The following is a 25,805-nucleotide window of genomic DNA, read 5'->3' on the forward strand; positions in this document are numbered from 1 at the left end:
TGATAGGATCTGGTAGGTTATTTATAACGCGCTTAATACCCAGAGGTTTCAAAGTGTGGACCCGGGGATCGAACCTGTGTTGCTCTGTGTCATCTTGCTTCCTCCCGAGCACATTGCCCCTGAGCTATCCTCCCCAGGCGCAAATGCAGAGGCCTACAAGGAAATCTCCTGAGTTACCTATAGGCCAGTCCACAAAGCTTTTCCAGTGGTATTGTGAAATTGAAAAACACTTTTGTGTCAGGTCCAGGAGTTTAACTGCCAAAATTGTAAGTCCCTAGAACTGATTCTGCTCACACTTTTCAGTACTCCAAAGACGCATTGCTCATGATATTTCCACATTTAATCACATCAGCGGCCAACCATATCCTGGACATCACAAAGTGTATTGTATTGGCCTGTAGCTTTACTTTTGGTGACATCTTTTAACATAACTTTGCATTATCACCATGAGTATTAAAGTTTCATTCTGTGACGTCATTTTCCGTGATGTTGCTGATGTGATGATGTATGCAAATAAGGGGGGTCTGTACATCTTTTGTCGGCCAGGGCCCCATAAATCCTAGGACTGTCCCCCGATGATGCCTTAACTATCGCTTGTGTCCAGCTCTCGAAAGTTTTCCTAGGACTTGGACATGTGCTCAAAACAAGACATACACATTAAATGTTTGTGACTTATATAAGATAGTATAAAGTGCAGTTTCCACCAATGAACCATCTATTCACGTTGACAGCTGCAAGGCATTACGGCAAAATGAGGTACGCTATGGCAGTGACTGCTGATTCGGGCCGTCGGGACCAAACTGGGGTATATACCAAGGCTGTGAGTGTCAATAGATCGAGGCAGCTGGTGCAGACAGAGCTATATAATAACTCAGTGAGTGCACGTTGTTTTATAATACAGGGTGAGTAAAAACAGTGGTGGTACAATGAGGAAGAACATTCAGGCAAATGCACAACACCCCAGTGAGTGCCGCCTGGGGTGCAACATTCCAGTGAGTGCCGCCTGGGGTGCAACATTCCAGTAAGTGCAGCCTGGGGTGCAACATTCCAGTGAGTGCCGCCTGGGGTGCAACATTCCAGTAAGTGCAGCCTGGGGTGCAACATTCCAGTGAGTGCCGCCTGGGGTGCAACATTCCAGCGAGTGCCGCCTGGGGTGCAATATTCCAGCGAGTGCCGCCTGGGGTGCAACATTCCAGCAAGTGCCGCCTGGGGTGCAACATTCCAGCGAGTGCCGCCTGGGGTGCAACATTCCATTAAGTGCCGCCTGGGGTGCAACATTCCGGGTGCAACATTCCAGTGAGTGCCGCCTGGGGTGTAATATTCCAGCGAGTGTAGACTGAGGTGCAAGAAGCTAGTGAGTGCAGACTGAGGTGCAAAACTGCAGTGAGTGCAGATTGTGGGCATGGGCTTCCTTCTGTATAAGTTAAAATTCACGTTTCAATATATGTTGGAAACGTGGCTGTAGTTTGTAACAGGGAATTGCGCATGGCTGGTTTTACTACACAGCATGTTCCATGGAGGGTGTGGGAAACTGGGGAGCAACTGATTCAATTCCTGTAAATAGTGTCTCTCTTTAACAGGCACGATAGTGCTAGTAAACAATGCCCTTACTTTTGCCTCGGAGATCTGATTGGTGTCATAAAATAATTTTCCTGTTACCGCTCTCGCCCAGGAAACCATCCTGGAAGGAATAGGAATTGGACAATCCTGCGCACTTCCGCATTCACCTCTGTCTATATAACCCGTTAGTGCCCGTGCAGCGCTGCTCTCAGCAATCTGCGCTTCGTGAGCCTGCAGTACGGAATAGGAATCGCAGTTTCAAGACTTGTAAGGAATCCCATCACCACTGCCCGTGCTAAAAGTTCCGCTGATTTGCAAAGATTACGCCCAAGGCACCCTGTTCTGACAGCAGCGCTACCCCTGTCCCTAATCATGGGCACTCTCAGGAAAATGATCTAAACAGTGAATTATGCACCAGGACAGCGGAGAAGAAAGAGCTTGGTGTGCGAGTCTGACTTAGCTAGGCCTCGCTTGCACAGTGTGCTCCGCCAGCCAGCTCTTCTGCCCATGCGCTGATACCATCTAATGCACTGTTCTGCGGGTGAGCTCTGCAAATGTTTTGATCCAGGGCAGCAGAATTGCCCCTCGCGTGACGGCTCGAGAGTGAGTAGAAGCGCAGTTCACAATTAAAGGAGAGTTCCGGGACTTTTTTTTTATTGTCCCTACGGTTCGGCCATGTGTTTTTAAGCATAACTCGGTAGATCGTGGAAAACTTTCCTATGGACCTTACCCGACTTTTCGTCCATTAACGCACTCGAAATCAGCCGCCATTTTATGATAACCCTATCACTTGCCGCATCGCCCTGGCTCACCTGCTTTTGCGGCACTAAATCAAATCCCCCGCCCCTGAAACAGACTTGATCAAAACATTCATATTCCCCGCCTCTATCCGTGACGTGACTGAGCTGCGTAGGCAAACGCGCCCAGGCGTCTTCTACGCGACTCCACACAGAACCAGGAAATCAACACAGATGAGCTCAAACAACACAGCGCGCCACAATTGGGAATATGAAACTGTACTTTTAAATTAAACCGCAAGATTGTAAATTTGGTAAAGTACATTTATTTGACATCAAATGTTTTGAGAATATTCAGCGATTAGCATTTTTATTTGCACATGTTCCAAAAAGTTCGTTTCGAGGCACACGATGTTCCTTTGCTGTACACAGGGTCTTAGATCATCTCACAATACAGCGCCACAATTCGGAATATGAAACAGTGGTTTAAAAGCAAACGGCAAGATTGTACATTTGGCAAAGTACATTTATTTGACATCAAATGTTTTGAGAATATTCAGCGATTTGCATTTTTATTTGTTCACGTTCCGAAAAGTTTGTTTCAAGGCACACGATGTTCCTTTGCTGTACACAGGGTCTTAGATAAATGAATTTTTATTTGCTCTCGATCCAAAATATTTCGTCTTGAGGCAAGCGATGTTCGTGTGCAGTAGACATGGTGTTGGTTTACGATAAAATAAGCTCTTCGGTCGCACTGATAATCGCATGGCTATTCCAACAACGAGGCACTAGGGCACCACAACGGTCTGTATGTTGCATCTAGCCGTTAGTACCGCGTAAGGGCATACTTGTACTTGGCGATCGTCCCACAAAATGGTCAGGGTGCTAACGTTGTTCACGCGGAGAAGCAACTGGCGATTATAGAAGCCATCCGCCGGTGTCTGGTACTCGTGACACAGACAATAATGGACGATGTATCTATTTGAAAAACATAAAAAAAGGAAATTAGTCTCACCATCAGATCTTTATTAAAATTATTCATTTTATATATTAGGTCTGGAAATTATTTCATAGCTAGGACAGTGCAACTGGGTTTTAAACGTCAAGGGGGGCTGTAGGATACTGAGACAGTCCCCCAGTGCAGGGGTTGACAGGGAGTGCAGGTGGAGAGTGGAAGGGCCCAGGACCGAGATCGCAGACAGTGGACCAGTTGTAGCAGGGGAGAGGGAGAGAGAAAGCAGAAGCAAAGGTTTTGAGGTGCTTCCGTAAAAGTATGATATGATATGATATGATATGGTATTTGTAACGCGCCTATACACAAGTGTTTCAAGGCGCGACGAGGCAGGGAGGGAGGGGAACAAGGGGAAGACAGACAAACGATCCTACTAGGCCAGGTGTCATTCAGATCGCGCAAGTGCAGAGGTAAGGGGAAAAGGAGAAAGTGCAAGGAGAGGAGGTGGGGGGGAAGTGCAGTACAAGGTAAGTAGCGTAATAAAATAATAAATAATAAATAATAAATAAAAAGGGCCCGCTTGAGGCCAAGGACAAGTCTCGCAGTTCTGTTCTGGATAAGTTGCAGAGGGCGGAGAGTGGAGGCAGGCAGATTAAGATAGAGGCTGTTACAGTAGTCCAGCCTAGAGAGAACCAGGGCTCGGGAGACAGTGAGCTTCTGGGGGAAGGAGAGGAAGGGAAGAATACCTCTGAGGAGGTGCAGCTGGTAGTGTGACTTCTTAGAGACGTCAGATATATGAGGAGAGAAGGAGAGTGTGGAGTCGAAGATGACCCCGAGGTTTTTAGCCTTGCAGGTAGGGGCGGGAAGGGGGCCAAGTAGACGGTTCTCCCCAAGATAGTGCGCGGTACAAAACAACATGCCACATAGAACAAACAAGTACAACTTAACCCGTCTTTAAAGCAACTGTATAGTAATTAAATTGCGGTATAAACTCATCTAAAGAGTTACTTACATTATATTTGCATTTTCCATTGCGTCTGTGCGTAGGGCAGCCCCGAAATACCACTCCTTCTATGCCGACGTTATTTCTTCTAATGAACGAACATGAAATGGCTTTCGTTTCTGAAATTATATTCATTATCGTTTCTTACGTGGTCCAGGCCTGTCAAGGTCAAAATACAATAGAACCTTATTCTGAGTCGTGGGCCATTCTGGCACCCGAGAAAAAATCAAAGAAGCTGACCTTCACTTCGAACGAGCACACATTCCAAGTTAGCTACATTCAGTGTAAGGCATTCTCACAGGACTTGAAATTTACACTCCATCTTTGCATTTTGTCTGCGTGCTTTGCAGCCACACAGAACCATAAATACGGAGAGATTCTATATTTATTGAAAAATGATTTATATTACTGTTTGGTTTAATTTAATGCGCAAATGAACAAGGTTGGCTAGATACACATATTCAATGGGCCTGCGACATGAGGAGACTTGAGAGAACAGACAATCAAATTACAATCATTTAAACCGTGATGTGTATTTCTCAATGAGTTCTTCTTTAGGTGGACATGGAACAGATGCAATGTTGGGTGGCAATGCAGTTGTCCCCTGCACAGGTTCGTTCACAACTCCATTTATGTGCCTATCTAGGACGTCAACAATAAGTTTCTCAATAAACTCATATTGTATATCCTCAAACACTGGTTAGATCACCCATTGTTTACTTCTTTTAGTGAAGGCCTTATTGTAGCGAAGCGTCCCTAAAGTTCCGGTCGTCCTACTTTGTTGACGGCCAACATTATGGTTATGTGCCAAGACCGCTAAAAGAGTCCGATTTATCATGCCCTCCATGCCAAAATGCAATCGTTTTGGCCTGTACTTTAGGCACATATTGTGGAACACCTCCAAATCTCCTGTGTGGCAGAATTCCGTGAGTCCCCTCAAAGCTTTTGTTATAGTTTTATCAAATACAATCTTTTCAATGGCTTTGTGAGTGGGTGATGAAGGAATCAACCACTTCTTCTTCCGTGCCTCCTCTGTGGACAAATGGCCATGTTCACAATTGTGGAAATGTTGGTTCGTGTTCCATCGGTGAACGTTCGTACAGTGTGGCATTACTGACCGCCATTTTTCCAGTAGAATTTCCAACGACCCTCCACATGTTTTTGAGCTCCACCAAAGATGGTTGCTGATTGACTTGGACCACTGTGAAATACCTTGCAATTCTTTTTTTTTACCTGCAGCCGACAATTTTTTATTGATTGATTTTGCAAGATGCCAAACGTCAAATTGGTGATTTATATTTTTGTACTGTTCTCTCATTGTCTTGGCAATTGAAACGTGTCTGTCCGTGGCTATCAGGTCGATCACCATTCCCCGCGATTGTAGTTCTTGCAATGATGCTACAAAGCCAACTTTCTCCATGGCCACTGAGGATGTACTTTGTGACACCTGCACGACCACCGAACTCACAATTTTCTTACTTTCCATGTCCTGAAAGTGGTAGGTGCAGTACTTGGCTGAAAATCCTGGGCTGTCGCACTGTCCATCACCGGCTAGCCTGAACCGTTTGCCCGCGAATGTACTATCAATAGACATTTTTTCCATTCTCCAAGCTTCGCTAATGGCTGGAAATAGATAATCGGTTTGGTATTTGTAGAACTGAGTTTTCGCAATGAAACGGATTCCCACAAACTGAAAGAAAGACTCTAATTTTTTAAAACTTGAACCACTAAAAAGTGCAGCCGCTGCACAAAGTAGATTGCCTGCTGGCAGTTGTCCCAGCATAGGTTGTGCAGACCATGTGAAAGGATGATATTTTGTACAGGTGGCATGTATTTTAAGGTTAGTGCCTCGAATTGCACGAGTCACATTAATCAATGGCTCCCCACATACTTCCCCACCTACCAAATGCCCACATTTAATCCGAATAATAATATCAATCAAACAACTATCGAATACAATGAATTTGGCCTCTTTCCTTATACTGTCACTCTGCATCCAAGCTGGTTCGGCCTGTAACGTTGAGGACATGTCACTCACATGAAAGGTAGAATCTCTGATATCGTCTTCCGCTATGTTCAGTGATATTGATGGTGTTTCATTGTCGTCTACTTCATTCTCTTCCATTGCAACATCTGTTCCTTCTCCGGCGATGGGTGAATAAAACAATTTCTTCAACTTTCTCGCCGTCTTAGTTTTTGCGGGTGTGGATTCTGTGAATTGATCTCCGACTGCATCCGAACTACCAGGAGGACATTCACTATCAATGGCTGGTGGTGGTATAGCTCCGTTGTCAATCACTTCATATTCTTCCCATTGGCACGATGCTTCTCCAGTCTCAAGTCCCTGCCAAAAGGTTTGACAAGCAACATCTCTCGTTCGCTTCACTGTCTGTGTAGATCTAATTCGTACACCCACTCGCAACTAGAGGACAGATTGGAAAAGGGTTGTTCAGTTTAAACACAACTTACAGTATTGAACTATTAACAGTGAAAAACAACATAATATAGTGACCAGGACACTAACCTTCTTTTGCTTTCTTTTCTTTGAAACTTTCTTGCCTCGAACTTCAACATCAGGACGCTGTTGCTCCGACTCGTGTGTGCATGTCTCCACTTCCTCTTGCGCTGCAACGACTATGTTTTCCTGATAAGCACATCCATCACGCACTGACGCTCCATGGACTCCCTGAAACAAAGAACTTTCATTAGTATGTATAATAATATCGAAAACACAAAATGTACTTGGGGACCAATACCCACGTACTTCTCAATAGCAAAACACGAATGAACGCTTTGTGTAGAACATTCAAACGACAATTATTCACGCATTGTTGATCTAGTTAGATGGAACTGTCAAGATCCATACCTCGGGCTCCTCATAGACTTCCATTGATGATATTATTGAAGATGATGCTTCAGTGACTCCCTGAAACACAGTAATTGCATTAGTATGGTTTTCTATTTTGATAAAAAGAACAGAAAGTTTGTGCAGGCGTGAACGGCTCATCTAAATAGACCTGCACAAATGATCAGTTGTCTAAAATAAATAATGGATATCTAAATATGATTCGATTTGCTCGATCGTTGGAAGTGTCACCACCCAGAAATCTGCATCAACTACTAGGGGTGATGTTCTTGTAGAAGAAGCTCCGTCATCTCCCTGAAACATAGTACTTGCGTTAATAAAGAAGGAAGTATAGCGGATGTAATCACGTCATATGATTTCGCTTCATCGAACTGTCAGTATCCATACCTCGAAATGCATAAGAACATCAAGGGACGATGTAACTGCGGTGCACACTTCTGCAAGCTGTTGCGCCGACCCGTAACTGCACGCTCCCCCTTCTTCTTGGACTAATGCTCCATCGACTCCCTGAAACATAGGACTTTCATTAGTAATGAACAGAATATTGAAAAAAGAAGACACATAGGAGGGCGACGACAGAAGGACATATCAATGGCTAAAAACGAAAGAAACATTGTGTGTAACAATCACGCTACAAGAATGCAAGATCTGATGATCTCCATCGATGGAACTGTCCTGAAACGTACCTTGAGCATCTGAGTGACATCAACGGTAGTCGTCAATACGTTGGACTCCTCAGCATCTCCCTGAAAGACAGTACTTGAATTATTATGGATAACAATAATTATAACTGAAAACAAAGACTAGAGGACGAGTACAAGGGTGTACCATTAGGTAAAATAATTACACGATAAATTAAAACTATTGATTTACATGCCTAAAACAAGTCAGTGGCAGAATAGCCAAGTAAGATTACCCGATAGGCGCTTGAAGTGGCTGATGACTGCAATAACGACACGGATGGAGAATCTTCCGCCTTCATATTGAGTGGATACATAAATGGGGAAATTATTGTTAGCTAATGCTACACACTACCGCAAGGCCGAGAGATAAATACGTAAACTTGACTCACCAGTGGAGGGATGTGGACGAATAGAGTGGGAATAGCGGTTGAGAGCAATTTTCGCCTCGCTCGCGGTGTGTTCTTCTTTATTAGCAATGATGTGGAGTACATGTCAGAGGTAAAGTGCCTGCTGCAGATGCGGTATCGATCACCCCTCTTGTCCGCAAAGACTTCTAGGACTCTACTTTCAAGCTCAGAGGGTGGATATCCGCAATATCGGACCCATTCTCTTATCTGATCTATTGTCTTAGGGAAAACATGCATTATAGTACCTTCAGATTTATTATGGGTCTTCGAAGGACAACCGCCAATGGAACAGGCAGGCATTGTGGAAAGTTCTGAAAAGTAAAGATCAACAATTCTCTATGAATACCAATGTGTTAAAAAATTAAATACATAAAAGGTTCAATGCAAGGTATGTTTTGGTTCTTGGAACTATACACGTTATTCACATGCGGATAAGAATTTGAATAACTTTAAAAAAATACAAAAATAATTTGACTAAACTCAGAACATGTGACTAGTTCCTTGCATGTACTGTCTTGAACGAAAAGAAATTGGACGCAAAATGAGTATGGTACATGGCCTTACCTTGACGAGCAAACAGTTAGATGCAGGGATCAGAGTAGTTTCTTGTCGTAGAACAGGGAGCAGTTCACAGGTTGCAAACTGATGAGTTTGCTCAAAGTGGTCACGGAAGTTCACAGAGACGAAGAGCAGACAACCAGCACCTTCACGGGTTGACTAGCAAAGCGCAAAGAAGTTCTCATTAGAAATATGAAGTGGGTTATAAAGAATTCGAAACAGGGGTGTGTTTGTGAATGAATGACGTGTATATGTCGTGGCATTATGCGGTTTGCAGGGGGGCGTCCCGCGTGAGGGGAGATGCTTGGCAGGAGACACGGGGTCTGGCGGTAGACATGGGAACAACAACCCATGCTCTATAGACCACTTTGAAGTGTACATGGTCTTTGGCACCTCTTGGCCTTTATCGCTCCCTGACAGCTCCACTTGCCAGCACAAGTACCCCGGTGCGAACTGCCTTTGATAGGGCGGGGGGTGGATTGGGGCGGTGGTCGTGCAGACAAGACACAGGAAGACTCGTGAATGGAGACACACTTATGTGGATTGCAGGGGGACGTCCAGCGTGAGGGGAGATGCTTGGCAGGAGACACGGGGTCTGGCGGTAGACATGGGAACAACAACCCATGCTCTATAGACCACTTTGAAGTGTACATGGTCTTTGGCACCTCTTGGCCTTTATCGCTCCCTGACAGCTCCACTTGCCAGCACAAGTACCCCGGTGCGAACTGCCTTTGATAGGGCGGGGGGTGGATTGGGGCGGTGGTCGTGCAGACAAGACTCGTTTGCCGTAGGGCCTAACCAAGGAGAGGCCATCTAACTGCATGTAAGAGGCAGGCTGCAGGATCTAGTACATGGAAGGCAGGGGGGTGAGTTTATAAATACCTCAGCCTCCCAGGAGAATATATGGGTGCAGTTCACCCTGGAGACCCTGAACAAAGTGGTGTGGTAAGTATTTTTGGGGGAGGAGGCAAGGCCGGGAGGCTTGATGCCAACCCGCAAAATAACATATGTATGTCTGCTGCATATGGGTTCAACGGTTATGTGGATTGAAGGTGGGCGGCCAGCGTGAGGGAGGATGCTGGCCGGAGACATGTGGTGTGACAAGACAAGGCACAGGAAGACTATTCAATGGAGACACACTAGATTCATTTAAAAAATCAAAACAACCATTGTTAAAATATATGTTGGGTTTTATTTTAGATCTTAATTTCAATTGAACATAAATAATAAACATTACACATTGTAAAGTTGCGGTTGCAGCACATCCCGGGAAAAGCCGCGGTATTGTCCACTGTCGCTGGGGAAATGTTGTCTAATGGCAAGTACCGCACAGGCAGGTATTACTCTCCGAACGCGGTGTCCGAGCCTCCCGTGAAGCCACCAAGTGAAGCAACGATAGGCCACCAGCCTGTACCACCTGTGAAAATGAAAGATGCAAACTGTATTAAAATGACAACTTTCTTATCACTGTCGATTCAGGTACAAAAATGTCATTCTGATTTGAAAAAAATTCTATCTAGAAAATGCACAACATGGAACCAATTTACATGCATTCGAATGATATGTAGATGTAGTTTTATATGTGGGAGACGACCATGAAATAGTAGTGGCATCACTGACATCACAACCAGAGTATACTTACTCGTTACTCGGATTACGCGGACGAACAGTGCCGCAAAGTTCGTGCATAAGCACCATCATCATCCTCAACACTGTCCGTGAGAGGCAGGCTTCCCTGAACTCTGGCAGCTCGGTGATGCATTGCGGACTTGGCTCGCCTTCCGAAATGTAGGCCAAGCACCCGGAATTTTCACGGCAGCAGCAGTTCTCCTCCTCAGTTGGCATTAGCTCGCACCGATTGCACGTGCACCAGGTGGAGACGCCGTCCATGCGACATGGTCCAGGCTCTTCATCCGTTGACTGGTCCTCCCAACTGCCGTCCGAATCCCCATCGTTTTCGCGTGCTTGCCTTTCCAGTAGTTCTTCCTCGGTGTACTCGGGCTCGTACATATACGGCATTATTGTAGCCATTGTGTGGTAAAGAAAGTAAAATAATTTATAGCGGTGGTACTGGTATCTGTTCACACGGGCTACAATCAACGAAGGTAGCTGACCAGAGCACAGAAACGAGTCACAGAATACTCAAAGTAACACAGCGAGAGTAATGGAATCGAAAATCTGCTGCTGTGTGTTGTGAAACGGTGTGTTTATACTTATTGAGGAAAGAGGCGTCCTGCCGTTTCCATGGCGACACTTCATTAGCTGAGGCGCAGCGATTGTTGACATGAAACGTGCTTTGGCGTTGGGAAATGGGCGGTACGCGTCTGCTGATGTCAGCCTCGGGGGCGGGGGATTTGATTTAGTGCCGCAAAAGCAGGTGAGCCAGGGCGATGCGGCAAGTGATAGGATTATCATAAAATGGCGGCTGATTTCGAGTGCGTTAATGGACGAAAAGTAGGGTAAGGTCCATAGGAAAGTTTTCCACGATCTACCGAGTTATGCTTAAAAACACATGGCCGAACCGTAGGGACAATAAAAAAAAAGTCCCGGAACTCTCCTTTAACAAGTCTCCTACTCTGCAATAATATTAACATGTGGGAATTACACTTGCCATGTGCCTGCCTCCAGGTTTTGGCAGACTGAAGTCGTCACCAGAGCACTGGGCTGGCCTGGGCTTCATGCAAGCACAGTCCCTCCCACCTCCCAGACGCTAGTGCACATGCGGTTTGTGTGGCTGGGGGTTCACAAATGGGCAGGCGCGAGACATGGGCAGAAATGCAGTAGCCAGCAAAGGCTGATGAGTGAACCAACCTGGCTGGCTACGGCTGGCCTGATCATCATTCTCATTTAAAAGTATGTATCCTTCCCCCAAGCAAGTAAAGAGGCCCTAAGCTCCTGCGGCCTACCGTCCAGTACTGTGTGAGCGTTGCCCAGAACGTGGTGGAATCTGCAAGACCACCATCACAACTAAAGGTGGTTGCAGTGCTAAAACCCAGGCCCAGGTAGTGGGGCTCATAAATACTACCTGGAAGTGCCAGATGGCGAGGAGGGATACCTATCTAGAGCAGGAGAACAAGTTACTTACCAACTGTAACATTCTTTCAAATGGATGTTCCTCCCACGTATTCCTCATCTCATGATATTCGTATCCTGCATGCTTCGCTACTTCGGGAAAAAAAATTCGGCAGAGGGCGCTGTGCTTGAGGTCGTGGCGTTGATGTCCCTCGACGGGCCCCGGACCGTGTCGACGTCACCATCAGTAAAAATAGCTTTTGCCGCGCCCGTTGGCTTCAGTTCTGTTTTTTCGAGGAAATATTCGAGGAACACCCATATGTGCCTCATGACGAATAGACTCTTCGTGAGAGGAAAGTGTAAGAAACGTAACTGTACTGTGAGGTAGGATGGGAGGGGCGATGAGGAATACGTGGGAGGAACATCCAGTCGAAAGAACGTTACAGTTGGTAAGTAACTTGTTCTTCGAATGGATTGTGTCGTCCCACGTATTCCTCATCTTATGATAGACTCACATAGCAGTGGTAATTTTGGAGGTGGGAGTACTAGTTATTGTTCTCATGGACGGAATGAAGTACCGCCTTGGCAAATAAACCCTCATTGGAGGAAGAGGCATCTAAGCAATAATGCTTGATGAAGGTATGCATTGATGCCCATGTTGCAGCTCAACAAATATCTGCTGCAGGGACACCCCTCTTCAAAGCCGCAGACGTAGCCATCCCCCTAGTGGAATGGGCCCGAAGTCCATCTGGGGGATCCTTCCCCGCCAATCTGTAGCACTCAATTATAGCCAGAATGATCCAGCAGGATATGGTTTGTTTTGTCACTGCTATACCCAATTTAGGACTTGTATAACCTACAAAAAGTTGGTCATCTTGACGAAATCTTGACATTCTTGAAATGTAAAAACTGAGAGCCTTTTTAGGGTCCAGTCTATGAAACCTCTCCTCTTTGCCCAAATGAGGAGAAGGATGGAATGTTGGTAGTATGGTTTTTTGTGACAAATGGAAGTCAGAAACTACCTTTGGTAAGAAAGATGTTTTAACTTCAAGAACTACCTCGTCCTTGTAAAACGTAGTATATGGGGTTTACATGAGAGAGCCTGTAGTTCACTAACCCTGCGGGCTGATGTTAAGGCTACAAGAAGGCAGTATTCAATGTTAAAAGCCTCAAGGGACAAGAATGCAGAGGCTCAAAAGGTATACAAGTTAGAAACTTAAGTACTAGATTTAAATCCCAAGTTGGGACATGAAAAGGTACTGGAGGGTATACGTTAGTAAGCCCTTTCAGGAATTGAATTATCAATGGAATTTTGAAGTAAGATACCTCTTCCGAGGAGCGCTTGAAAATGGACAGCGCAGCTAGATATCCTTTAATTGTTCCGATCTGGAGCCCCAGATTGGCTAGATGCAATAGGAAAGAGAGCACCATTGGGGTGGCACATTGAAAAGGGTCCACATCCTTATCTTTGCACCAGTTACTGAACTTGTTCCAATGACATCGGTACAAAGATTTCGTTGCTGGCCTTCTGGCCGAAAGTAAAATCTCTATTACGTCATCCGGAAGATCCCAATCCTTGTATCTCAACCTCTCAGAAACCATGCGTGAAGGTTGAGTGTTTTGACTTCTGGATGGAGAACCCGACCTTCCTCTTGCGAGAGAAGATCCTCTCTTTGCGGAAGACGTATTGGAGGGAAAATGGACATGTCCAGAGGGTCTGGATACCACGTCCTCCTGGCCCAATCCGGGGCAATTAGGATCATGGTTTTCCTGAACTTTCTCAGCCTCCTGATTACTTGAGGAATCATGGGGACTGGAGGAAATGCGTACAGAAGTGGAAACTTTCAGTCCACCAAGAACGCATCTCCTAGAGCTTCTCTCGGAGGAAATTCCCTTGAGCAGTACTGTTCGCACTTCCGGTTTACTGTGGTCGCGAACAGATCCACTTGAGGGGTTCCCCAAAGGGCGAAGATCTCCAGAAGGACTTCCTGAGCTAGCTCCCACTCGTGGGAGACTGTGCTCTGCCTGCTCAGAGCGTCTGACGCCATGTTATGCTCTCCGGCTAGGTGAACTGCTGATAGATTCATTCTTGTATTTCCCAGAACCAGAGCTGCATTGCCTCTCTGCACAGTGGTAGTGACCCTACGCCTCCTCTTTTGTTGAGGTAGTAAATGGCCACTGTGTTGTCCGTCATTATCAGGACATTCTTTCCCTGTACAGAGGGTAGGAAGGCCTTCAGAGCTAGTCTGATTGCCCTCAGCTCCAACACGTTGATGTGCAGTTTGGACTCTGATGGAGACCAACGACCGCTGATTGTCAGATCGTTGGTATGGGCTCCCCACCCAGTCAGTGAGGGGTCCGTTACTACTGTCATCTCCGGCCATGGTTGCCAAAAAGATTCTCCCTTGAGGATGTTGTCGCAAGCCCACCATAGTAGATTCTGAGCAACTGCGCTCGGGACTTGCAGAAGATCCGACATACTCCCCGAGAACTGGGACCACTGAGTTCTGAGAGCCCATTGAAGGGATCTCATTCTCAACCGTGCCCCTGGCACCAGTAAAATGCATGATGCCATGAGACCGAGCAACCTCAGAAAATCGAAGGCCGGAAGATGCTGGGCATTCTGGGATTTTGTTACCATCTGCAGTATGTGTTGAGCTCTCACCTCGGGAGGCGAGGCTTTCACTGAGGAGGTATCCAGGACTGCTCCAGTGAATTGGAGTCTTTGGAATGGTATCATATGGGACTTCTTGAAATTGAGGGAGAAGCCCAGTTTGTGAAGGGAGTGGCAGGTGATACTGAGATGTTCCTGGGCTTGCTCGGGTGAATGAACCCTGATCAGCCAATTGTCCAGGTAGGGGTACACGTGAATCCCCCCCCTCTCCCGAGACTCGCTGCCACAACTGCCATCAGTTTGGTGAAAACCCTCGGGCGGAGGTCAGCCCGAATGGCAGAACACGAAACTGATAGTGAGAACCGCCAACTGCGAACCTCAGGTACTTTCTGTGCCTGAAATGAATCGGCACATGAAAGTAAGCATCCTGAAGGTCCAATTATACCAAACAGTCTTGGAGTTGGAGAGCCTGAAGGATTTGAGAAATGCTAACCATCTTGACCTTGTCCTTCCTGAGGAACTTGTTCAAGTTTCTTAAGTCCATGATCGGTCTCAATCCTCTGTCCTTCTTGGGAATCAGAAAGTAGGGGAATACAAACCCTTGTTCCTCTCCGCTACAGGTACATGTTCTATTGCACCTTTCTCTAGCAGGATTAAAAAGCAGGATTAAAATTGCCTGTAGAAGGAGTGGATCCGGAATTTTGATAGTTGTATCCCGGCGGATGATCTTGAGGCATTTTTTGAAAGGGAAGGCAGTAACCTTGGGCTACCGTTTCCAGTGCCCAAGCATCTGATGTAATGCCCCGCATTTGTTCAGGTGCTGAGAATTTCTGCCTCCGACCGGGGTCCTGTGGGTCAAGGCGTCAGAGTGGCTTAGAGGTCACTGCAGCAGTGGTTGAGGGTAAAGTTGCCACTGCTGCGGCTGATTTAGCACCCCTTCCTTGTCCACCACGAGGGAATCTTCTTTGTCCCCTTGGTCAGGCCTGTCCTCTTCCTTTTCCAATTGAGGAATAGAAATGAAAAGAATGGCCCCCAGGAAGATGAGCCTGAATAGGGTTGTTGAGGTTGTCGAAAAGAGGCGCTAGGGATTTAGCCGCTGCCTTGGAGGTCTGCAGCTTCTCCAGACTTGCATCCGCCTGAAGCCAGCAGGCGCTGCATGCGCTATTTATTCTGATGATGATGTTGACGATCCCTGCTTCCTTTTTCCAGAGAGATTGAGAAAATAAGACAAGTTGACCAAGTACAATATCATGCTCGAGTGTTCTGTTCTTTCATCCTTGTGAAATACAGTTAGCCGAGCTTCATGCAGAGTTTGCCGTTGTCAACCTGATCATGCTTATGTCATTATCAGTAATGGATGCTAGAACACCTGCTTGTGACTATTGTAATAGGCTTTTTTCCAATGCTGGGGCGAACAATGTGATTGTGGAGGGCTAGTTCTGGTGCCTGTCTATCTAAAAAATCGAGGCGGCTTACAGGGAGCCTGGCGAGACTGACGTTATTTTGAACCATTTAGCTTTTGTGAGCAGTTTATATTGCTCTTATGTGCTGCCTCCACTGCGAGGTGAGTACAGGGAGGTTGTTTCTGCTAAGCACCTGCCAGGTATTAAGAATATTAAGAATAACTTGGATATCATTGGAAATGAGAAGCTAATGGTTAAATTGCACTTCATGTTGTATGTAGATGGTAAGTTACTGAAACGCCACGTGGTACATAGTAGTAGCACACAGTGGCTAAATAAAGTGGTGTCAGCTGGGAGTTATTGACCGGCACCCTGTTTGTTTACATTTTATAATGCATAAGCAGTTTGTTCTTTGATGTGATGTTATCTGTAATGTGGTATGATGAGGTGTATATGGGGATGAACATTTGGCGTTGAAAGACTGGTGGATGGACTTTTAGGTACAGGTGATTTACCTCTCAGTTTTATTTGGATTACTAATAAGTAATATATATGAATGCTGTTTATTTTCCCATTTTTATATATTTGCATTTTTCTTGCTCATGTAAAAAGTATGTTATGTCCAATTCTGTATATGAATGTTTTTGCACATGCTATAAACAAAATCAATTGGGTATCATTGGCTCATATCTGTGAGCATTACATTAGGGATTTATATTTTCAAGCCATTGAGAACATTCCTTTCAAAATTAATAAATTGTGGTTTGGGCTCTTCTTTGTTATGCCATTATCAGAGACAAAAAACATATGCATTATCAAAAGGAAATGGAATTAGCACACTCTTTACCATGAAAAAGAGTTCATAGCGCAATGGAAAAACAGTCAATTCCACCCTACAATCAAGCAGAAAATCAGGAGTAAATGTCTCCACCATCCACTAAGCTAATGCAATTAGGAGCTCTTGTTCAGGCATATAAGAGCATTTGGGAGGAACAAATAGGTGAACACTATTAGGTAGTAGCACTCAGCGAGGGTCAATGAGCTTGAAAAACACAAGCTCATTGGCCCTCGCCCAAGCCTTACCTGCCTCAGAAGGTTCAGAGTCTCTGAGACGTCCGGAGTGCTTTCCACGACTGGCTGTTAGGGAAAGGGCGAAGGGACTACGTGTAGTCCTTTCCATGTCTGCCATTTTTTTTTTTTTACTTTTTATCATATTGTTTTTAATGGCAGCCATGGAAAGGGAGAAAGGACTACATGTAGCCCCTTCTCCCTGATGGCCCTTTTTTTTTTCTCAAGTCGAGAAACGGTTGCAGTGCCTTTTCTCGACTCGTGAAAAATTGCAATTTGTACCCCGGTACCACGTGCCGGGGTACTAATGAGAATATGACCCTTCGAGAGGGGGCATTACATGTCGGGTAATGCCCCTTGGGCTCCGTTAAAGCCCTTGCTTCTCTCGGGATTTTAACTATGGCCCAAGGGGCCAATACCCAACCGGTAATGCCCCCACTGCGGGGGTCATATTCCCTAAGTATCTTTCAGAATAAAGGGTAGCAAACACTCAAGAAATATGTGTATTTCTTGTTCTTTTGGAAACATTTGCGAAGCAGCCCTTGCTGATGTTGGGGTCCACTCTTCAATTGTGTACCTCCAGGAATCACAGATAATTTGATTGTATTTGACATTTTCAGAAATATTAGTAGCAATATACAACATGCAAAGAATAAACCCATGAAGGTTCCTGTAGTATTTGTTAGGATGTTTTTAGCACTCACCATTGGGGTACGGCGTTTCACAGAGGGTGATGAAGTCTACAATGGGGTGGTCCATCTCGAGCACTGTGATGGCTTTCCCATGCATGATGGTTAGGCTGGGTCTTCTACACGCTTTGTCATATGCTAGCCCACCCGAGAAGATGATGAAGGGTTCGCTGCAGGATTACAAAATAAACAATGGCATATTCAGAAGATGGCTTCACATAACCTGTAGCTCTGATGTGTTCGCAAAAAGGCAGTTGTACAAAAAGTGTTCTTAAACAAGTTACCCTCATTGTCCCCATTAAAAAACAGTTTTAAAGAGGGAAATAATTGAATAGATATACCGTGAGGTCCATCTGCAATAACAGAGCTAAAAAGGTTCCAAGAAGATCACACTATTGGAACACGTGCTGATAAATATAAAACTCACTTGATCGAGAAATATTGTAAATCATATGGTATACACTCGAAAGAGTCATTGCCACTACGAATTTGGTTTATAGTCTGTAGGTTATCTCCCCTTGCGTCGCCAAGACACAGAATTTCACCATGGTTTTGCTGAGCCCATTTATTACCTACTTACATTGCTTAGAAAATACCACACCCATCTATGCATTTACCTATCTGCCATTGCTCCTATACGTGTTATTTGTAAATCACAGTAGTAGACTTCAGTAACCATATTCCCATTCCTATCTGTTGATCCACTTACTGGCACAGCTATTAAATGATTGTTTTCAGACTAGACTAAGTGCAAGCTAATTATCATAGTGACACGTATTCCTTTGGCAGAGCATTGGCATTTATGTTTTAAAAATCGGAAGCCCAAATGCATGCAGCTTTATTCGGAGCCCATCTGAAGACACCCTCCGACTAACGAAGATACCAGTATTTTGTTTACTAACCTCTGATTGACAGTGGGCGGTACGAGCTCCCCAACCATTCAATGATGTGCCTGTGACCACAACTACCTCAGATTGTGGCCGCTGTAATGTCACACCTTTTCTCAAACTCTGATTTTGTCCACCATTCAATGGCTTGCTTCATGTTGCCAGTGAGGAAAATGACACTGTCCCATTGACCGCTGATCTGAGCCCTTTGCAAATGGAGTTACTATTGTAAGGGCCTAATTTTCAGTCGCATAATGGAATAACGAGAAAGCAGGAGGCCATCAGGCTTCACAGCCTCATGCATTTTCTAAGCTCACCGTCTAGGTTGGGAGCAGCATGGGCATCTCTGGGCTATCAGCTAGGCAGTTTCTGATGGTGTGCTCAGTTCAGGCCTTAGGAAAAGGATGTGTGGGCTTGGACTCACAGATGACATTGCGTGGTTCACCAACAAGCAAAGATGCTGAAATAAGTCCAGGCACTCTGAGACTGCTGACTGTGCCAAATGTTTGGTTTTGCTTTGAAGAGCCATGCAGTCAAATTGATGATGGGCGTGTATTAAGGAGGCGTGGGTAACATCTCTGTTGAAAAGGGACAACCTAGACTAGCAGATGCAGGTAACTATCGACCAATAACTAATGTCCCTTTCATTTTAAAAATATTGGATAAAATTGCCTATTTACAATATCTGGCATTTGTGGAGAACCATGATATATTAGCCACTCGGCAATCTGGATTTCGCCCAAATTATAAATATAAAATCTCGCTTTGCAGGTGTTATAGATGAGGGCAATAGAGCACTACTGCTGTTATTAGATCCTTCTGCCACATTCGATCTTGTCGATCATCAACTTTTGGCAGACAGATTGACTACAGTTGGCAGATGTTCTACAGAGGCAACAGCCTGGTTCAGATCATGCTTGGGCCCTAGAAGCATGAATGTTACCAAGGAGGATGCCTCTTCTAATAGTTCAATTCTTACATGCGGTTTGCCCCAAGGTCGTGTCTCACCACTGCCTTTTAATGTTTATTCGAGACTCCTTTGTGACCTCCTCTCTGCTGTGGGCATATATTTAGCAAATTATGCCGACGATACCCAAATTGTCATTAGGCTGTCTGGTGTTTACATTGATGACTTGGAGCTCATCAATCATATCTTTACCCAAATCCAGAATCGGATGGCTCTGAACTCACTGGCCTTTAACAATAACAAAACAGAGCTGCTTATTCTCAGCGCTCAGCAACGACTTAAGAAGCTTGATGCAAGTTATGAAAAATGCATGATCGGCCAAAATAACATCTCAGTCTCTAAGACTGTCAAGACCTTGGGAGTCTTTTTTGACCCCCAACTGTCGTTCAATCAGCAGATCAGCTATTTCAAATCATCTTGCTGCTATTTTATACAGCTACTCTGGCAGATCTGCCCATTTCTGTCCAAAGAAAATATTGCCGTGATTACAGCAGCTATTGTAAACTGTAGTCTTTTAATAGGCACTTCTCAGGCAAATATAAAAACTCTGCGGGTGCTGGCCGTGCAGTGAGTGGACTTAAACGTAATACACATGTTTCTGAAGCCAGACGGAGTCTAAACTGGCTCCCCATTCAACAAAGGCTACAGCACAAGGGCTTAGCCACTGTGTTGTAAGCCTTCGCAGTGAAGCCCCATCATCCTATCTTATCTCCAGGTTAAAAAAAGAGATCAGCTGGACGCTCCCTGTGCTTTAATGATAACATCTGTCTGGTACAACCTCTTTCTTCATTGAAGAAAATAGGCGGTGCCAGCTTTAATCTTTAGGCCCCCCCTCTCTGTGGAGTTCAATGCCTAGACATCTTGCTGAAAGCGGCTCAACAGCTCTTTTCAAGAAGTGCTTAAAAACGTTCTTGTTTGATGTGGAACACAGTTAACCTATACTGACGTCTTTGGTATCCCCCTCTGCATATGCCGGCTGGTTAATAACACCTACTGATATCCCTGGCTTAATCAAGGGTGGTTCCGGTTCTCCTCCACTCTTTTTCTTCTTCTGGTTCATCTAATTGTGTCTGTGGTTTTTCTTTGCTCTTGTGAGCGCCCTGTGGCCTGCGAGTTAGTGGTGCAATACAAAAACACAGATAGATAGATAGATAGATAGATAGATAGATAGATAGATAGATAGATAGATAGATCCCCTGTGTGTCCATATGGGCAAGGCTCTTGGTGCACACCTCAATCTGAAAAATAGAAACTTAAAATGATAGTGTTCCGCCCCGGCTAGAAACCTGAGAAACCAGGAAAGAATAGGAGCATGGAAGGAAGTGTCTTGGAAATCCACAGATGTTTTGTTAATGTACACAACTAGAACATTGGATTCTTGATGGACTTTTTGAGGTACCTGAGGTCTGGAATGGGCCGAACTGACGTATTTTCATCATAAAGTAATAGGAATACATTCCCAGCCCCAGTTATTTCATAGGGTGTATTGCAGCCACATCCTTTCATATTATATCCCTTATTGGGAAATTGAGCCTGGACAAATGGGTCTGCAAGTGTTGATTTCTGGGTGGTAGCTGCAGCATCGGATTATCGTCGAATTCCAGCAAATGATTTAGAGGAATTATTTGCAGGACATATGTGCTAGATGTAATCATCTTCCACATACCAAAGTTATACACGGTAAGGCGTCTTGTGATAAGTCTTCCTTGCCAAATAGTTGTTTACCATTACCAGGTGTTACCTAAACCTTTACCTTGCACAAAGTCTGAAATCCATGTCCCTAAGCCAGGACTGCAAGCACAAATATATTCTCAAGTTACAACAGAGCTCAGTGGCTAAGAATCTACAAAGTATGCACTGAAAAAGCTCAGAACATACTCCATACATCCAACACCACAAATTGTGATGTAGGATGTATGGAGTATGTTCTGAGCTTTTTCAGTGCATACTTTCTAGTTGTTTCACCTCTTCATCTGGGGGGTACTGAAGAAACTGCCACAGGCTAACTAGATCTTCTGCATGTCGTCCCTATAACAACAGAATCTAGTGTGATTAAGACCAGTGGACACAAGGAAGCATCGCCTGATGCCTTGCATTTCTTTTCACAGTCACAATTGTGAGGATAATGCTAAAGCTGGCATTCTAAAAGTCTTCACAATAACAATCAGGGACAAGAACAATTTTATAAACCCTCACCGGGTACACGCTCTACCATTAGATCCGCAATATTTTCTATCAGACAAGAACAGGTATAGAACACATTTAAGTGCATACATGAGTATTTCATATAAACAATAAATGAATCCACTAACACTGCCCCTAGTCAGAAGCATATCTCCCCGTTGCGTGGATTCACATCATGGTGACACCGGGCAACGGGGAGGAATAAGCTCAACCCTGAGGCTACATAGCCACAGTCACGGGGAATGGCGGACCAATCGGGTCTCCGTTCACCTCGAGCTGTACTGTTTATGAAAGAGCAGGCACGCTGTTTGACGTGTAACCATTTCGAGTAACTGACAGCATGATAAATATTAAATACATGTGGAATGTGGGGAAGCAAATTGATTAGATTAAAATCCAGCTCTAAAAATACCTCATTTTGTTTGTGCCAATTTTATGTGTGCCTTCCCTGGAAACCAGCAAGACAGACCATTAAGAAAAGGACCCCTCATATCCTGAACATACTTCTTCACCTGCGCCCTAAGCCTGGAACTGGGTTTTAAGGTAATTTTTTATGTGGCCTATACAACCAGACCACAAGACTATAGGAACTATTTCACCACTTAACCATTGGGGGGATTTCTGATAAATGATTGACATACAGAATTGACTGTTATGGGTCACACAGGAGGTAATCACTGGGAGTCAGTGTTTTAGGGGGGCACACACCCCTCTTCGGGAACAGGTCTATGTGGTCAATTATGACATATGTTTTTGGAATTAGCTCGCAGCATGTTTTGCCACATTAAGTATTATCCACTACACGATACCTAGGTGAACACCTGACCAACTTTCTTCTAGGTCTGGGCTGGAGGCTCTACTCTACCTGATGGACAACAGTGACTGATCGCACTACTTAAATTACTGGTCCTGAAGATGATGAGCCCAATAATTGTGTCATTGAAACCGGTCAACCTTTTTCCTGTGATGATACGCTTAAAAATATGTGGGATACAATGTGTTTGAATCCACTACCTTTACCGGCTCTCTTGCCAATGTGGCATTGAGGATACTGTGTTGATATTTGAGCTGGAATAGTGAACAGCTATTTTATTAATTAATTTGTTTCATCTTAAATTGGTTTCATTTCGTTTCACTTATATTTGTTATCCCACCTTGACCTTTGGTCCGGGTACCTTGCACTCCGTGCACATACTTCATTGTGGGTGAATAAAGCTCGGCTGTGTGCCAAAGGACAAAATTCCCCTTTGAGATGTCCACAATGTTAAAAGGTTGGGAATTGTCTGAATTGTTTTTAGATAATGTGTGATTGGCACACTGTTTAGATAGGGACAGCTTCTCTCCCGCTATTCTATTAGATAGGTGGTGCACCACCATTGACCTAGGGACAGCATATCCTACAGGAATAGGGTGTGCTTCCGACTACAGACAGTGTTAGTGGATTCATTTATTGTTTGTATGAAAAACTCATGTATGCACTTAAGTATGTATCTCTGTTCCGACTGTGTAAATGTATTTACTTAAGCTCTTGAAAATGTTTAACCATCTTCTTACTATGTGGAACAAGTTACTTACCTGTAACTGTTGTTCTCCAGCATGGGTCTGGCATGGATTCACATACTCATGAATATTCCCCGTCGTCAGGCTGGGAATCCTCGGTAAAGAAAAAACCAGTATCAGTTTCGTTTCTAATCTGTCTTTCGTAGTAGTAACCAATCACTGGTCTCTGCATCATACTGACCACAACCAATGACTGCCCTCTACCTAAGCCCCGCCTCTGGCAGCCATCTTCAGATTTGGAAGCACGTGAAGTGGCAGTATGACCAAGTGAAGAGCCGCAGAGGGGTAGGCGGGAGGGTTCGCATGTGAATCCATGCCAGACCCATGCTGGAGAACAACAGTTACAGGTAAGTAACTTGTTCCTTCTCCAGCATGGGGTCTGGCATGGATTCACATGCTCATGAATAAAGAATACATAGCAGTACACACATGCACAACCACGGGAGGTGGCAAAGGCTCAACATTAAGCATTACATCAAACTCAACATCAAGCAATCTTACCTCCTCACCAGGCTCACCTCAGGCGAACAGGTTGCGCAGCACTGCTTGGCCGACCCTGGACTCCTCCCTGGAATCCCGATCGACGCAGTAGAATTTCGTGAAGGTGTGCGTCGACCTCCACGTAGCAGCCCTGCATATGTCCAGCAGGGGCACACCAGAAAGGAACGCTGTGGTAGCTGCGATCGCTCTGGTGGAATGGGCTCTCGGACGGCCAGGCAGCGGTCGGTTTGCCAACCGATGACAGTACATGATACAGCCGGAGAGCCATCTGGAAATGGAAGCCTTCGAGAGAGCCTTCCCCTGATTGACAGGTCCAAAGTTCACAAAGAGTTGTGACGTCTTCCGAAAACACTTTGTGCGGTCCACGTAGAACTTCAGCGCTCTAGCCACATCAAGCGAGTGCAAAGTCCTCTCAGCCGGCGACGAAGGCGACGGGAAAAACACAGGCAACACCAAGGGTTCGTTGAGGTGGAAGTCCGACGGCACCTTGGGCATGAAGGAGGGGTGCGTCCTGAGCACCACCCTCGTGTCGTGAAAAGTCAAGTATGGTGGTTTGCAAGATAGGGCCTGGATCTCTCCCACTCGTCGTGCGGAGGTGATGGCCACAAGAAACGCTGTTTTCCACAACAGGAACTTCAACGGGGCCGAGTGCAGAGGCTCGAACGGAGGTCCCATGAGCTTGGTCAGCACCACGTTGAGCTCCCACGCCGGGGCCGGAGCCTTCACCGGCGGGAACGATCTGAACAGTCCCTTCATGAACTCTTTCACCAGACGATGAGACCACAAGGACGTCCGCCCCGTGGTTCTGGTGTATCGGGAGATCGCAGCAAGATGAATCATGATGGACGCGTGTGCCAGTCCAGCCTTGGCCAGCGTCAACAGGTACGGCAGCACTTGGGGAGCCGTAATCCTTAGAGGGTTAATCTTCTGTGCGTGGCACCAGACAGAGAACCTCTTCCATTTGTGTCCGTAGCATTTAAGAGTCGAGGACGCCCTGGCCTTCGCAAGAACCTCTCTGCAGTCGGCCGGTATGTCGTATCCTCCAAACTCTAGCGCTGCAGGAGCCAGGCCTGCAAGTTCAGCGACTTCGGGTCGTGGTGGAGGATGGCGCCTCCTTCCCTGGAGAGCAGATCCGCGTCCACTGGCAGCTTGATTGACAGGGACGCTGACAAGTCCAGAAGGTCCGGGAACCATATCTGCCTCGGCCACGCAGGTGCAACGAGGATCATCCTGCACCGTGACCTCTTGAGCTGGTTGATGAGCCGGATCAGCAGTGGCAGTGGAGGGAACACGTATAGGAACAGGCCTTCCCAGGGGAACGAGAAAGCATCGCCCATGCTCCTCGGCTGGGGAAACCTGCTGGCGAACCTCCGGCACTTGGAGTTCGTCGCCGTCGCGAACAGGTCGATCTGGGGTGTGCCCCACCGTCGGAAGAGGCGATCCACTAGATCCTGCCGTAGTTCCCACTCGTGGCACGAGCGCAGCTCCCTGCTGAGTGAGTCGGCGATGGTGTTTTTTATCCCTGCCAGATGAAACGGCACCAGAAACATCCTTTGGGCGACGGCCCAATGCCACAGGTCCTGCGCCTCCTTGGACAGTGCTGGGGACCTGGTTCCGCCCTGTTACCTGATGTAAAACATGGTGGTGGTGTTGTCGGTGAAGATCCTCACCACCTTGCCCTTGAGGGACGGAAGGAAGGACCTGAGGGCCCAAAACACTGCACGTAGCTCCAGGACGTTGATATGGAGGGACTTCTCCGTCGGGAGCCAAAGGCCTCTCGAGTGCAGATTTCTGGTGTGCGCTCCCCACCCTTCCAGGGAGGCATCCGTGGTCACTGTCTCCTGGTGGCCTGGGGTCTGGAAGTCCATGCCCGCCCTCAGATGCGCGCGGGTGCCCCACCACTGGATCGCTCGTCGGAAACTCTCGTCGAGTGTGATCCTCTCCTCGAAGTTGCCCGTCGTTTGGATCCAGCGCGCGTCCAGGAACTCCTGCAACGGGCGCATCCGGAGCCTGCACATGGGAATGAGGTAGATGCAAGAAGACATCATTCCGAGGAGGGACTTGATGGACCTCACCTTGGCCGCGTCGGCAACCAACATCCGCTGTACCTTGCCCAGGATGGCCCTGGACCTTTCCTCCGACGGGGAGGCCAGA

At 46.0% G+C, this 25,805-nt stretch overlaps 1 protein-coding gene across 6 annotated transcripts in view; it reads right to left on the bottom strand.

The window, feature by feature from the left end:
- STXBP5L (syntaxin binding protein 5L) overlaps positions 1-25,805 on the bottom strand; it is a 3,950,894-nt gene that overhangs the window by 2,064,630 nt on the left and 1,860,459 nt on the right. For all 6 annotated transcript variants that reach the window (XM_069635832.1, XM_069635831.1, XM_069635829.1 and 3 more), the window contains exon 10: positions 17,568-17,722. In XM_069635832.1, coding sequence (XP_069491933.1) covers positions 17,568-17,722 — 155 coding nt within the window. The remainder of the gene's footprint in view (positions 1-17,567; positions 17,723-25,805) is intronic.

Source organism: Ambystoma mexicanum, chromosome 7p (genome assembly GCF_040938575.1).
Source record: "Ambystoma mexicanum isolate Mex_15411 chromosome 7p, UKY_AmexF1_1, whole genome shotgun sequence".
In the NCBI taxonomy this organism is placed as follows: Eukaryota; Metazoa; Chordata; class Amphibia; order Caudata; family Ambystomatidae; genus Ambystoma; species Ambystoma mexicanum.